This window comes from Etheostoma spectabile, chromosome 6 (genome assembly GCF_008692095.1).
Source record: "Etheostoma spectabile isolate EspeVRDwgs_2016 chromosome 6, UIUC_Espe_1.0, whole genome shotgun sequence".
In the NCBI taxonomy this organism is placed as follows: Eukaryota; Metazoa; Chordata; class Actinopteri; order Perciformes; family Percidae; genus Etheostoma; species Etheostoma spectabile.
Genome location: NC_045738.1, coordinates 15393497 through 15406791, shown reverse-complemented (window position 1 = coordinate 15406791; position 13295 = coordinate 15393497). Strand labels below are relative to the sequence as shown.

Here is a 13295-nt window from a genome sequence, read left to right as displayed (position 1 = left end):
CTTTGAGTAGTTGTTAAGACTAGAAAAGCGCAATATAAGAACAGCACATTTACATTTACAAATGGGTGTGGCATCGTGTGTGGATGGATGAATTGTCATATTTGCATTAACTTCCACGACTTCCCCAGCTTTCTATTTGCTAACATTTAGATCACCTGTATTGCCAGATCTCGCGAGAGATTGTACCTGAGACAGAATCAGGTCTTTAACAAAGTTAGTTTTCTCCTGTTTTGTCCACTTGAAAAATACCGTTTTAGTTTTAGAATGTTTGGTAGCTACTGTATGGGGCTTGTGAAAAATGATTCTGATAAAGTACTTTGGTGATTTTTGGGGGAAAGAATCGGTCACATTCACTTTTCCTATTGGAATCAATACACTCAGGACCTGCCACTAGTCTCCTAGAGTGGCAGTGGTGAAACCCACTTGACTCTGAGTTGGGACGTCTCGGTTTGAAACTGTCTCTGGTTACACTGATCATATTTACTGTGTGCTTCATGTCACATGTCCACCGACTCTGCTGCTCTTCCTCTTTACTGCCATATCTCATCTTCTGTCTGCACTAAGTGTTCTTAAGGTTTTATTGTGGTGATCCAGATGAGGCTGGTGGACTGTCAAAGAGGATGGACAGGGTTTGGTCTACTTGTAGAGCAGGAAGTAGCCCCCCTGGCTCTGTCATACACAACCAGCATCTGCTTGTTCTGGTGTACTGTTGCCTAGATGGTGTTTATGGGAAGACCTTGTAATTAATCACCCCGTGATTCTGCTGGTGTCTGTGCTTTCTACCGCACTCTTGGCCCAGACTAGTGCTGTGCAGAGGCAAGAAACAGAGACCTGTACCTGCATCTTGAGACCCAGTTTAATCCAATCCAATCTGATCTGATGTTGTGTTTTACTTGTTCCTTTTTGGAAGAGAAAGGCATGCTTGTGGCCATAATGCACATTTGTGAGTGTGCTTCAGAAACGTTTATTTTCTTCATTGATTAATCTGCTGATTAGGTTCTTGGTGAATCGTTTGGTTTACAAAATGTTAAAAAACCTAATTAATATGCTTGTTTTGTCGAACCATCAACAGAAGCCATAGATACTTAATTTACCCTCATATATTGCCAAAAACAGCAATAAATCCTCTCATTTCAGAAGCTGAAACCAGAGAATATTTGGCATTTTTGCTTGAAAAATAACAAAACGATTAATGAATTATCAAAATAGTTGCTGATTAGTCAGTTGACAGAAAAATAATCTACTCATTGCAGCTCTAGTAGTAAAAGTGGCCACAAAACAAATGTAGCAGCACACAACACTACACTATTTAATTTTATTTGCCTTTAAGGTATCAAGCCCATTTAAACAAATAAACCCATAACATCTTTCCCAGCTGAACAATACAGGTTAGTACAGGTCAATTGACACGCCTCAATTTTAATTTGTATGATTCACGGCAGCACAAAACCCCAAACAGGAGGTGCTTGCTGCTTGTTGTGTTTTTTTCTTTCGGGTGTTGTGAGTGGCTGCCTGGTGATGCCACAGAACGGGAAGAAGACCATGAGGTTTCTTTGCTGTGGGTAACGGCTGAAGCCAGGGCCTTGCTGAAGGAAGTGGGCAGCTTTCTTTTCTGTGAGCTTGCAGCATTTAAAGCAGGCATGACACACTGGCTGAGGAGTGCACCGTAGTGCTTTACAAGCTGCCCTGTCTTAGGTGAGGTGAGGTGAGGGATAGTGGAGGAAAGTGCATTGTACTCTGGCAATGCGCCACATTCTGACAAGACTGGATCCAGCGTTGGGGAGTGGTTGACCTTCTACGAAGTATCAAAGTGTTGTCCTTGTGCAAACATCAGCTTGGCTTTCTCGCTTTTTTAACAGTATTTTTAACCAATAAAGACCCTCTTTTTTAAAACAAGCAATTCGGTTAAAACAGACCTCAATATCATGCAACCATGAAACTGCCTGCTGCCAGAGAACACTGTAAAGGTGGGTTTGCTATGGTGAGGAAATTTCCCCACAGGTTAATAAACCTGTGATAACACCGGTGAACCGGATAACATCGTAAATGCACCACGGCTGTGTCTCTCCCACTCTCCGTGCAAGCTTTTGCTGCGCTGCTCATTTTGACAGCTGCGGGGATGAAACAGGAGGCAGAAGTGCTGCCATAGACTGTATATAAATATGATGTTAACCATTTGGGCTGTTTAGAGATTGTGGAATTGTGCAGTTCAACAAAGAATGGTTTATATTAGAAAAGATCCTTTTTATTTTTTATCTTCTATGTAGATGCACTACCTTACAAATCACAGCGGTAGTCAAGAATGATTCATTATTTACAAATAGAGCTATTTATGTAATCTTTTAAAAATTACTTTTTTTTTTCTTCATATTGCAATATATATCGGAGGGAAAAAAATATCACAATGTCAGTTTTTTTCCTATATCGTGCAAGCCTAACAGACATCCACTTGGACTCAAGGATGACCTGATGAGATTTTTTTTTAGATCAAAGGTCAAGGTCACTGTGACCTCACAAAACACATTTTGGCTGTGCGTGCGTCCGTCTGTCATTGTCCATATTCATGGCTACAACTTTGTGTTCTATCCTGTTCCTCTGGTAGTCCACCACAAGCTGATCGGTTCTGCTGATATTGGGCTTCAGGTGATTGTTGTTGCACCATGTGACGAAGCTCTCTATCAGTCCTTTGTAAAAATAGTCTCTAATAAACATAGCTTGTTTCCCAAAGGAAAGTAATCACTGAAATCATACATGTCAATAAAGGAATAATTTCTATTTTGCCAAAGAAATTCTTGCAAATTGTCTGGTTCTTGGCAGAGGTATGAAACCATTACATGGTAATTCTAGTTTTAAAGAGGTAGTAAGGTTGAAAATATTATATATAGGTTTTTGGGATGACGTCTTTAACCTGATTTTTAGTATTTCAAAATAATGTGTCAAAAAGTGAAATGTCCTGTTATCTGGTGCTGCTGGGGATTTGTATCTTACAGGCCTCATAGCAAAGCTGAAAGGGGTGGTTTCTGCATGCTCTACAGTGGAGTATGTGCATCTTTTTTCTTTTTCTTTTTACTAAGTAACGGCTGTTAGTTGTTGTGAGATAGTTCATGAGAACAACCTGAGTCCGTCTTTAATGCCCATATGCCCTTCTGTCTCCTTTTTCCTCATTGCTAACTGATGACTGCCATGCCTTCCACAGGTCAATTTTATGTGATGATGACCCCACCTGATGTCATTCAGACAGGCACCCAGCGAACCATCGCCCCACGCACACAGTCCTACCCTGCGTGAGTATCGGCGCTGTCAGTTGCTGTCAGACAGCATTGATGTTGCATTCTGAGATACAGCTATTTCCAATTACAAACCGTTGGTCATTACTTGTAAAACACTTTTGTTATCTTCAATGGAAATGCCACTCAAAATAAGCCATTTGATGGTTATGGCACACAATTTGTGAATTGCTTTTGAATGGGTTTAGAGCTGGCATTCACAGCAATGAATTATTTAATTTCAGGTACGACTTTTTGTCATGGTTTTAACCCTTTAATGCCAGAATTACACACATTTAAATCAACATTCACACATATTGAGTAAACAAATCATGCTGAATTCACTTAAATCTAAATGCTAAGAGGAAGGGGCTGGCGGAAGTTGGAAACGTGCAGGGATTTGGTGATTGGCAGAGGTCTTTGCAGAGAGAAAGAGCACCAAAACCTGTTTGACTATAAGACTAACATAAGGCTCAGTTTATGCTGCAACATGAAATGTGACTGTAGTTGCTGTCTTCCTGCTTTACAACACTCTGTGTTGCTGCCCAAGGTGTCTGTCGTCTCTTGAGTTTACTGGGAAGGTTGTTTTTATACCAAGGATGTATTTATTTTATTTTTTTACCCCATCCTGGTTTTTATCCTTCTCCAAAATCTTTGTTGTTCATCCCTAAAATTCACGACATGCATCATTTTAATCACGCATCAAAAGACTGACTCTCTCAACTGTTAGCCACATGCTGGTGATTGCCGTGATTAAGATAATCAGCAGTCTCATGTGAGCAAAGAAGACAAACTGAGTTATCATTTTAATTGCGCGATACCTGCCTTGTTCTGGCCTACCACGAATACTTGTATAGAAAAAGAATTCTAACCAGCTTTATTTCAGATTCGGAGTTCACTTGAGAGCCAAAAGCACACAAAAACCTGAGCATACAGTGGTGCTCAAAAGTTTACATACACATGCTTAAGTTGACTAAAAAGAGGAATACAAAAAATCATGTTTTGGAAATTTATTTAATACCTAAATTAAAAATGAGGTAAATCCAACCTTAAGGACACCAATTTTCTTTGTGAATGAATAACGTATTGTAATAATAAATGTTCTTATTTAAAATACAGGGGTCAGATATACATACCCCTATGTTAAATTCCCATAGAGGCAGGCAGATTTTTATTATTAAAGGCCAGTTATTTCCTGGATTCAGGATATATGCATCCTGATAAAGTTCCCTTGGCCTTTAGAATTAAAATAGCCCCACATCCTCACATACTCTTCCCCATCTTAGAGAAGGCATGGGATACTTTCTATAAAATCATCTCTCAATGCAAATCAAACCAGGTATTAGTCTAACTGAAATAAAACCATGCCTATCTCTAAGCATGGTGAAGAGTATGTGATGATGTGGGCTATTTAATCTAAAGGCCAAGGGAACTTTATCAGGATGCAAATATCCTGAATCCAGGAATAACTGGCCTTTAATAATAAAATCTCGCCGCCTCTATGGGTTTAACATAGGGGTATGTATACTTATGACCCCTGTATTTTAAATAAGAACATTTATTTATTTACAATACGTTATTCATTCACAAAGAAAATTGGTGTCCTTAAAGGTTGGATTTTACCTCATTTTTAATTTAGGTATTAAAATATTTCCAAAACATGATTTTTTTATTCCTCTTTTTAGTCAACTTAGCATGTGTATGTAACTTTGAGCACCACTGTATAAGGCTGATGAACGTCATTTTCTTTAAGGTCCTTGTTTGGAAATAACAAAAAGCACAGCATTTGCTTATTTGGTCACCCAATGAACACGTGACCATTTATTGAATTTAATTAGCACTGACCTAAGTAGAAATTCCTCCATTTCCCCCCCTCCCCCCAGGCTTATTCTTAACCTTGAACACGTGAAATGTCATAGTTATTTAGCTTGAGCACCTACATGGAGTGAATACCAGTTGTTTTGGGACACAATATACTAACACTGCTTGTTCTAGCTAGCACATAAGCTCCAGTTTAGCTCATGATAGTTATTGAACACACACACACACACACACCACCCCCACACACACACACCCACACACACACACCACACACACACACACACACACACACACACACACACACACACACACACAGAAGACAGACACCACACTATTAACTGTCTCTTTCTTTCATTTATCATTTGCCAGTTTGGGTAAAACAGTATAAGGTGTGACAACAAGAATGTTGACTGCTTCTGTGATTCTGTGAAAACTTTAGTTTTCTCAAAGATTTAGGCTCCTTTGTTGCGGGCATCATTGCGTAAAGTTGTAAATCCGCCTTAAATTTGGCAGCAGCTCTGCTGCTTTTGATGTTGCTTGATATTCACAGCGTACAACCGACTGCTTTCCAGTGAAGAGTAAAGGACAAGCTTTGCTGCGGTGTACGTCTGCATTGCCATGTGTTGAAGTACAAAGTGAACTGTTTTTTTTTTTCTTTTTCACCATGCCTATCTGCAATATGTTTGTTCTTTTTATTTCCTGTTAGGTGAATACTTTACGATGATGACACAAGCCTCAGATTTTTATATTTAGGTGCAGACTAATTAAAAGTGACATTATCGTTGACATGTGAGTAAAATGAATGAAAATTTCCCACCCTATCTGCCGTTCGCAGAGATGAAAACGAGCTGCTGCAACATGAAGGTTTAAACTGGTGAGGACAGTTTGCACATTTCTTTCACACACTTTTATTTTATTTACTTATTTACAGCAAATGAACCAATCAAATTAGATCACAAGAAGAGAGAAGAAGCACACAAACTTCTGCCCTCCTCCCCTCTCTGCCCTTCCCCTCCCCCCCCATTAGTCCCCGGTGATTTTTCCTTCTCTTGATGTGTAAGACACAGAGGTAGCATTCTTTTCAGTGCTGACCCCGATCCATTATGGTTAGTTGTGCTGGTGGCAAACATGTTTCTCCATTAGGACTTTTAGGTCGTTCTCTATCTGGAAACATCTGGCTTTTATTTTAGTATCTTTTTTTTTTTTTAAGTGCCCTCTGTTGTAGTTGTTTGCGTTTTGTTCTCATTTAGTATTTGAGGGTTTTCTTATGAGCTCATACAAGGTGTATTTTTCTTGCAAATTTGACAGGAATACTAGGACAAATGAAGCCAATGAAAACCATGTGTTGTCAATCCCTTCTACATAATTGTTAGCACAGAAGTGGTTAACGGCCATTAAGGCTCATCTTTGTTGATATCATCCATAGAGAGAATATCAAGTCCAAGCTGCAGTCACTTGTATCTCAGTATACACTTAAATGACTTGTTGGCCCTGGCTTGGTGTAATACTGCAACCTAATGACATGGGAGTGCAGAAGGAGTGCCAATTGCATTTTCTCTTTCAAAATCAATATAAGATTACACAAATGTAGTCCTCGTCTACACCCATGCTTTAAATTATATGGATAAAGCACTTAAGTAGCGGGGGTTCATTTTCTGGATTTCTCTGGCAACAATAATTCTCATGAGCACTGATATGATGTGTGCCTCGGTAACTTGTTGAAAGCAAGAAAAAAATACTTTCCTGTAGGCCTGTGCATTTAGTTATTCATACAGTTGTCCACTTTTTTTTTTACACTCTGCAATCAGTACTGTTGGACTGAATCCATTATACAACTGAAATCCCATTAAGATGCATTGAGATACAAGACAGACTGCAGTTTGGCTTTGCTGACATATCTCAAACTGAGATATCAGCCGTCGAGTTGTTTTGATGGGTCACAAATTCAGAATAATGATGTGTCTCAGAAGGACAGACAAGGTGCAAGAATGACCTTACAGGACATTATTAACTTTATGCACCGGGTAAGCAGCAATGCAGCCAACATTATTTTTCTGCACTGAGTGAAGTATTAATTGTCTTCCATTAGTGAGACAGAAACATGGTTGAGATATTCAGTAGGCCACCGATATGTATTGTATGCGTTATTGGCCTGGCCATACTGTGGTGGGTGTTTTGATAATTCTTCCTGTCACGTCTCAGGGACTTAATTAAAAGAATACCTGAGGGGGGACCCAGGCAAGAGACAGTTGTGTCATTAGCCGCGAGCCCAGCTTCCAATAGACAGCATCTGTTTTTTAACAGTGTTGTAATTTAACAGCATAATAAAGCAGAGAGCTCCCTTTGGGCCACACCTGCGAAGAGGACAGCCAACCAGAATAAGAAGGTTGGACGGCTCTCAGTATTCCAGTCAAAGCAGCACAGCTTCGGGGCATCAGGGTGGCAAATGCGGCCTCATATGACTGTGCATCTTTCAGTGTTCCTACCAAAGGCACCACACAACTTCAGTAGCTCCTTTTTAGATAGCACACTTGTAGGGGCAAAGGCTGGGATTACAAAAGTCTTGGATTTATAGATTACAGTGAAGAATAGTTTTCAATGGTCACAGGATTAGGTGAATTTTGGGGGATTGGATTTGTTCCTGATTGTACGGTATTAAGAGATGGAAGATATTGTTGCATGTTGAAAGTGTTTTATTTCCTGTCTGTCTGCAGGAAAATGGATGGGCCGCGAACGCCGAGAGATGAAAGGAGAAGAGCGCAACATAATGAAGGTGGGTAATTAACTATGATTGTGGCTTTTGATTTCATCAGACAGTTCAGTGTGGTGCCTAAATGGAGCATTTTTTTGTTGAAAGGAAATCACCAAGCCCTGTCAAAATATTCTATTAAGAAAAGATAGCATATGTGTACGGAACGGCCACCTGAGGGTGATGTTGAGCTGTCAAAGTCAGGCAGTATTTGGCCCATGGTGCAACCACTAAATGATGAGATGTATGAAATTAAAACATGGTTCTTAAAACCAGAATTACCACTGATCTCTCAATCAAAAAAAGAATCAGTAAATACTGCTTATATTTATATATTATATTATTATTATTATATAGTTTTTTTATTTTTTATTTAACCTGTTTCTATTTAACATTCCATCAGTTGAAAGGCGGCGAAGAGACAAGATCAACAACTGGATTGTCACGCTTTCCAAGATCATCCCAGACTGTAATATGGACAGCACCAAGACGGGAGCAGTAAGCACTTCACTCTGCACTGCTGCTAACCTTTCACTGACGTTTTGGTTTTCAAATGGTCACCAATCATCTCTGTCCTTTTTAGAGCAAAGGAGGCATCCTGTCTAAAGCTTGTGACTACATCCGCGAGCTCAGGCAAAGCAACCAGCGGCTGCAGGAGAGTCTGAAGGAAGTGGAGAGGATACAAGTGGACAATGAGTTGTGCAGGCAGCAGGTATGACTATCAGTGTGTGTTGTTGACTACAAATATTGGCATCAATGACATTTCTCGGACTTAAATAATGGGTAAAGAAGGCCTATGAATGATAATGTCAAATTCTTCGTTTGAGGTGGCTGGCTGTAGCAGATAAATAAAGTCACAAATAATAAGGCAGCCATAGTGGGCTGCATATGTGTCTGTGAAGATTGCAACTGCATTGAATCAATTTGTTTGCTTTGGAGTGCATTGCAACTTCCTTTCACTTAAGTCTCAGGAGCATGAAATCCACCTTGCCCCATATGCATCTTCATTTCTCCAAAACAGACCCCCCGAGAGACTTCAGGCTGTGTAGCTGATCATCATAGCCTGATAAAGAGGATCAAAAGAGTTTGCGCTTATATAATGAGAAGTGTTACCTGAAATCAGCGCTTTGAGAGACTGCAGGAATAGTAGACACGGGGGTTATGTGAGAACTAACTGCATGCTAATGCCCTCAAAGTATTGTGAAATATTGCAGCTCTGAGGCTGCCACATGTCCCCATTGAATCCCAGGTCTGCGAGGCTCTCTGCAATATATTCTTATTCTGATGCTCAAAGCTCAATATCCTTTTCCCAGTCCCTCAGTGGGGAGGCAGAGAATTCGGGATTCACCCAAGGGAAATGTAGTGAAGTTGACATACCTCAAGATTTGATTTGATGCAGTAGGTTGTGGACAGGGGTTTCTTCGCAAAGAGCTGTACATACATCTCTTTAATCCCAGGGATTGAATAGCCCTGTGTGTACATTACACACAGCCAGCACTCTCAGTCTCCAAACGAAAAAAGTTTGGTCTGTAAACTTGGAGCAATATTTTGCTGTCCCAGGGATGAAGATGTTGATAATGAGATTTTTTTTTATTTTTTTATAAGATTGAAGAGCTGAAGAACGAGAACGCTTTGCTTCGAGCGCAACTCCAGCAGCACGGCATTGAGATGGTTGGAGAGACACCGCCGCAGTGAAGCAGAGACAAAAAGAACAGGGAGTGGCACCACCACTCAGACATATACCCGACACGTTGGAAAAGAAGGCGAGATGGGAGTTATGAAGAATCACTTTCTTTTTAGTGAATGCACCCTTCCCTGAGCTCCCAGGTGGCAAACCCCTTAACTGGCGAAATTGTGGCTGTACTTGACTGTTTCAATCCTATTGAGATAACCACCTGTTACAACTCAGTAGAAATGTGCTCCAAGAAAAGCTGCCCACTCACCGCCATCAGAGTGCTTTACTAGCACTATGAAAGACAACCTCTGCTGAACTCTTCCCTTGTTTTGTATTTATATAGCCTCACTCATGGACTATGGTGTTTGTCATTTAATTTTGTTCCCTCTCAGTGAATTTATCCCCCCCCCCAAATTGTTGATTATGATTTAGTTTGTGCTTCTATTCTGTTTGTATTTTTGAGTTCTGTATTGATATGTTGTTTTTAGCTGCTTTAATTTATTAGTCTGCTTGCTGACCCAAGCCTTTTTGGAGTCCAGTTACATTGAAGTTCATGCACCCCAGAGAACCAGATTGAATTTTAAGTGAGAAAACGGAAAAGGAAAGTATGCAAACCATGGTGATTTCAAAAACCGAAATAATGTTAAACACACAGCCTACCTGTACCCAAAGACAAACAAGGAGCTGTGCTGGCCGATGCTTCTGAGCTGATTTATGTAAATAGGATTTCTCGTGTGTTAATACAGATGTTACAGAATGTTAGAGCAGATTATCTCTGGGAGTAAACAATCAATAACTCATTAAATTCATGCTGACCCTTTGTCATAATAATTACCAGGAAGTGTGTGCAATCTTGAAACTTCATTTGAAAGAAATAGTGGTATACTTGAATTGTTGGGCATTTGCTTAACGAGAAAAATAACTCAAAAGTCAACAAATTGCTGGTCAAGTTCCAACTGTTCAAATGCTATTTAACTACAAATTGAAACGTATAAGTGTGGAACATGAAGACGATTAACAAACCCAGCGTGCTGGATTGTGGACTGGAGATGGGTGCGATGCAAATTCCAACTTTTGCCAAACTATACATAGATACTGTGGGTTTTATTTTCATCTTTTGTTCATGTGTGATTTACCGGTGTCTTAATATGTGTAAGAATAATCCCCACATGTTTCATTTCAAGCTGTTTGCTCTATTTTGGTATTGCAGCACTTCAAATGCAGCTCAACGCACAAGGGGGGAGGCCCCCTGGAGAGTGGCACTCAAGACTCTGCTCACTATGGAATAGGAGTACACAGAAATGTTGTGTGTCGAGCGCAACTCTGTTCTCCATGAAATGAAGGAATAGTTTGGAAGTAGGATAACTTGGATATGCTCACATATTTCTCCAACCACTCAGGCAAACAATAAGTACACTGTAATGGTTGTACAAACAGAAAAAAAGCCAATATTAACATTGTTGATGATTTTGTGAATGAATCTACATGATGGGTTTTTGTTCTGCTCTGGGCTATGTGAGTGAAAATAGAAGAGAGAGATCAAACTTCGGAGCCACTTATTAGAGCACCATTGCTTCTCCTTGTGTCAACAGCTCAGGATCCAGCAAAGCAAAACCAACACTCAGACCCCTGGCAAAATCAGGCAGACTATCACATTTTAATATCTCAGACTCTGCAAGTTAACAGCTTGCGCTTTGGAAGTGCTGTTCTGCTTCTACTGCTAGATTCAAACCTGATATGGATAGTGCAAATGTCTGATCTATCAAATGAGGCTCCTAGCCAAAGTTGAATGATAGATGTTTTTGCAGTAGAATATTTTTTTTTTTTACACCTCAGTGAGAGCAGAGCAGAAAGTATGAATGTGATGACATGAATAATGCTTTGGAAGATGGATGTTCTCAAATGAAAGGTCACTTGTGGCTAATTCTTTTTTCTAGCGTTTCTTATTTGAAATGGCAAAAGAAAGAAAAAAAGCCTCTTTTTCCTCTGTAGAAGCCTCACTGTTCTCAGGTTAGATTTTAAGACATCTTTTCTAAGAAAATGGTGGAAAATAAAACTTTAAACTAGCTAATAACCTTTATGGACTTTGGTTGTGGCTCATTGTCCTTCGACAAGTCTTGGACATATACACACATCCATTCTTTATCTTTGTGAAGTTGGTTTTCAGTCCCTCCTGTGTTTGTCCGTCAGTTGGTTAGCAGAATATTTTAAACATTATATATTTGAATCCTTGGCTTTGGCTAACAACTCCTAAACTGTGGCATATGAAAGCACAATCCATATTTTGCTTGCTTTCTCAGTTTTAGGCAAATTCAGTCATCACCCATTTAAACCTAAACATTGCATTTTTATTTTTTTTGCAAATACACATTTCATCAAACGTTTCAATCAAATTTAGTAATATTATAGCCCCTAAAAAAACATGATTTCAAATCTAAGTGGGGTTTCTCTGCATGCATGAATGCATGAATTTATTGGTCATAACCAAAGGGTAGGATAAGAAGATTCAGCTTATATCAGGCCCCCCCTTCTCACATTTTTAAGTAACAAACACATTTTCAAGGAAAAAAATTGACAATAAAGATAAACTAAATTATACAAAAACAATGAACAATTACACAGATTACTTTCTACATACATACATACTGTGCATGCTTACACCTACATATAAGCATAAGGGTCAGTACTTGGGCGGCTGTGGCTCAGTGGTAGAGCGGTTGCCTGCCAATCTGAAGGTTGGTGGTTCGATCCCCGCCCCTGCAGTCATTGTCGAAGTGTCCTTGGGCAAGACACTGAACCCCGAGTTGCCCCCGGTGCTGCGCATCGGAGTGTGAATGTGTGTGAATGTTTATCTGATGAGCAGGTGGCACCTTGTACGGCAGCCCCGGCCACAGTGTATGAATGTGTGTGAGTGGTGAATGTTCCCTGTAGATGTAAAAGCGCTTTGAGCAGTTGTTAAGACTGGAAAAGCGCTATATAAATACAGCACATTTACATTACTTACTGTAAATACAGTGCATTGCCACCCTAAGATGAATAATATCCTATATAATGATACTAATGATAGTCATCATCATCACTATTATCAACATACTCAGACAATAATACTACTCAGTTTCTGTATTTAACTAGTGTCATGTCTTTGAACCCTTTTTTTATTTAAAGACATTCATAATACGTTTTAATTCCTCTGGTAATGTGTTCCATGACTTCACGCCACAGACAGAAATGGACCTGCTTTTCATCACTGTGTTACAGGTTGTTTCCAATTGAGTTCACCTCTGAGGGCATAACCCCCTTCTCTTTCTCTAAACATGGTTTGTATGTTGGGAGGTAGTGGGTTATTTCGAGCTTTATACAGAACTAACAGTTTTCTGATTCACAAGGTCCATGAATTTCAGTGTTTTTACTTATTAAATAAGGGATTAGTATGATTTCACTATTCACAATTCGAATTGCTCTTTTCTGAACTGTGCACAATATTCTGTAGAGTGGTTGTGCAGGCATTACCCCAAACCTCAACACAGTAAGTTAAATAAGGAAGAATCAGTATGCTGCAGAGAGAATTGATAGATCTGTGGTTAGGAAAGTGTCTGACTTTACTCAACACCTCAATGCTTCTGGAAACCCACCGAGTCTCATCAGACTTTGATTCAAATATTGCCAAATCCTGATTGGTGTAAAGGTTCACATAACATCACCTTTTCCAATGGATACAAACACAGATGAAAGCACAAACACAGAAATATGTCAAAACAACCACAAATTGTGTTCCTGCCGGATT

At 39.6% G+C, this 13295-nt stretch overlaps 1 protein-coding gene across 6 annotated transcripts in view; it reads left to right on the top strand.

Moving 5' to 3' along the window:
• usf2l (upstream transcription factor 2, c-fos interacting-like) overlaps nucleotides 1-11589 on the top strand; it is an 18191-nt gene extending 6602 nt beyond the window's left edge. For 5 of the 6 annotated variants that reach the window (XM_032518225.1, XM_032518227.1, XM_032518224.1 and 2 more), the window contains 6 exons: nucleotides 3197-3284; nucleotides 5923-5961; nucleotides 7802-7860; nucleotides 8240-8334; nucleotides 8420-8548; nucleotides 9442-11589. In XM_032518225.1, the coding sequence (XP_032374116.1) occupies nucleotides 3197-3284; nucleotides 5923-5961; nucleotides 7802-7860; nucleotides 8240-8334; nucleotides 8420-8548; nucleotides 9442-9531 (500 nt within the window). In that variant the 3' untranslated portion in view covers nucleotides 9532-11589. The remainder of the gene's footprint in view (nucleotides 1-3196; nucleotides 3285-5922; nucleotides 5962-7801; nucleotides 7861-8239; nucleotides 8335-8419; nucleotides 8549-9441) is intronic. The other variant, XM_032518226.1, reaches the window with a different exon arrangement.
• Nucleotides 11590-13295: the final 1706 nt, after the last annotated feature.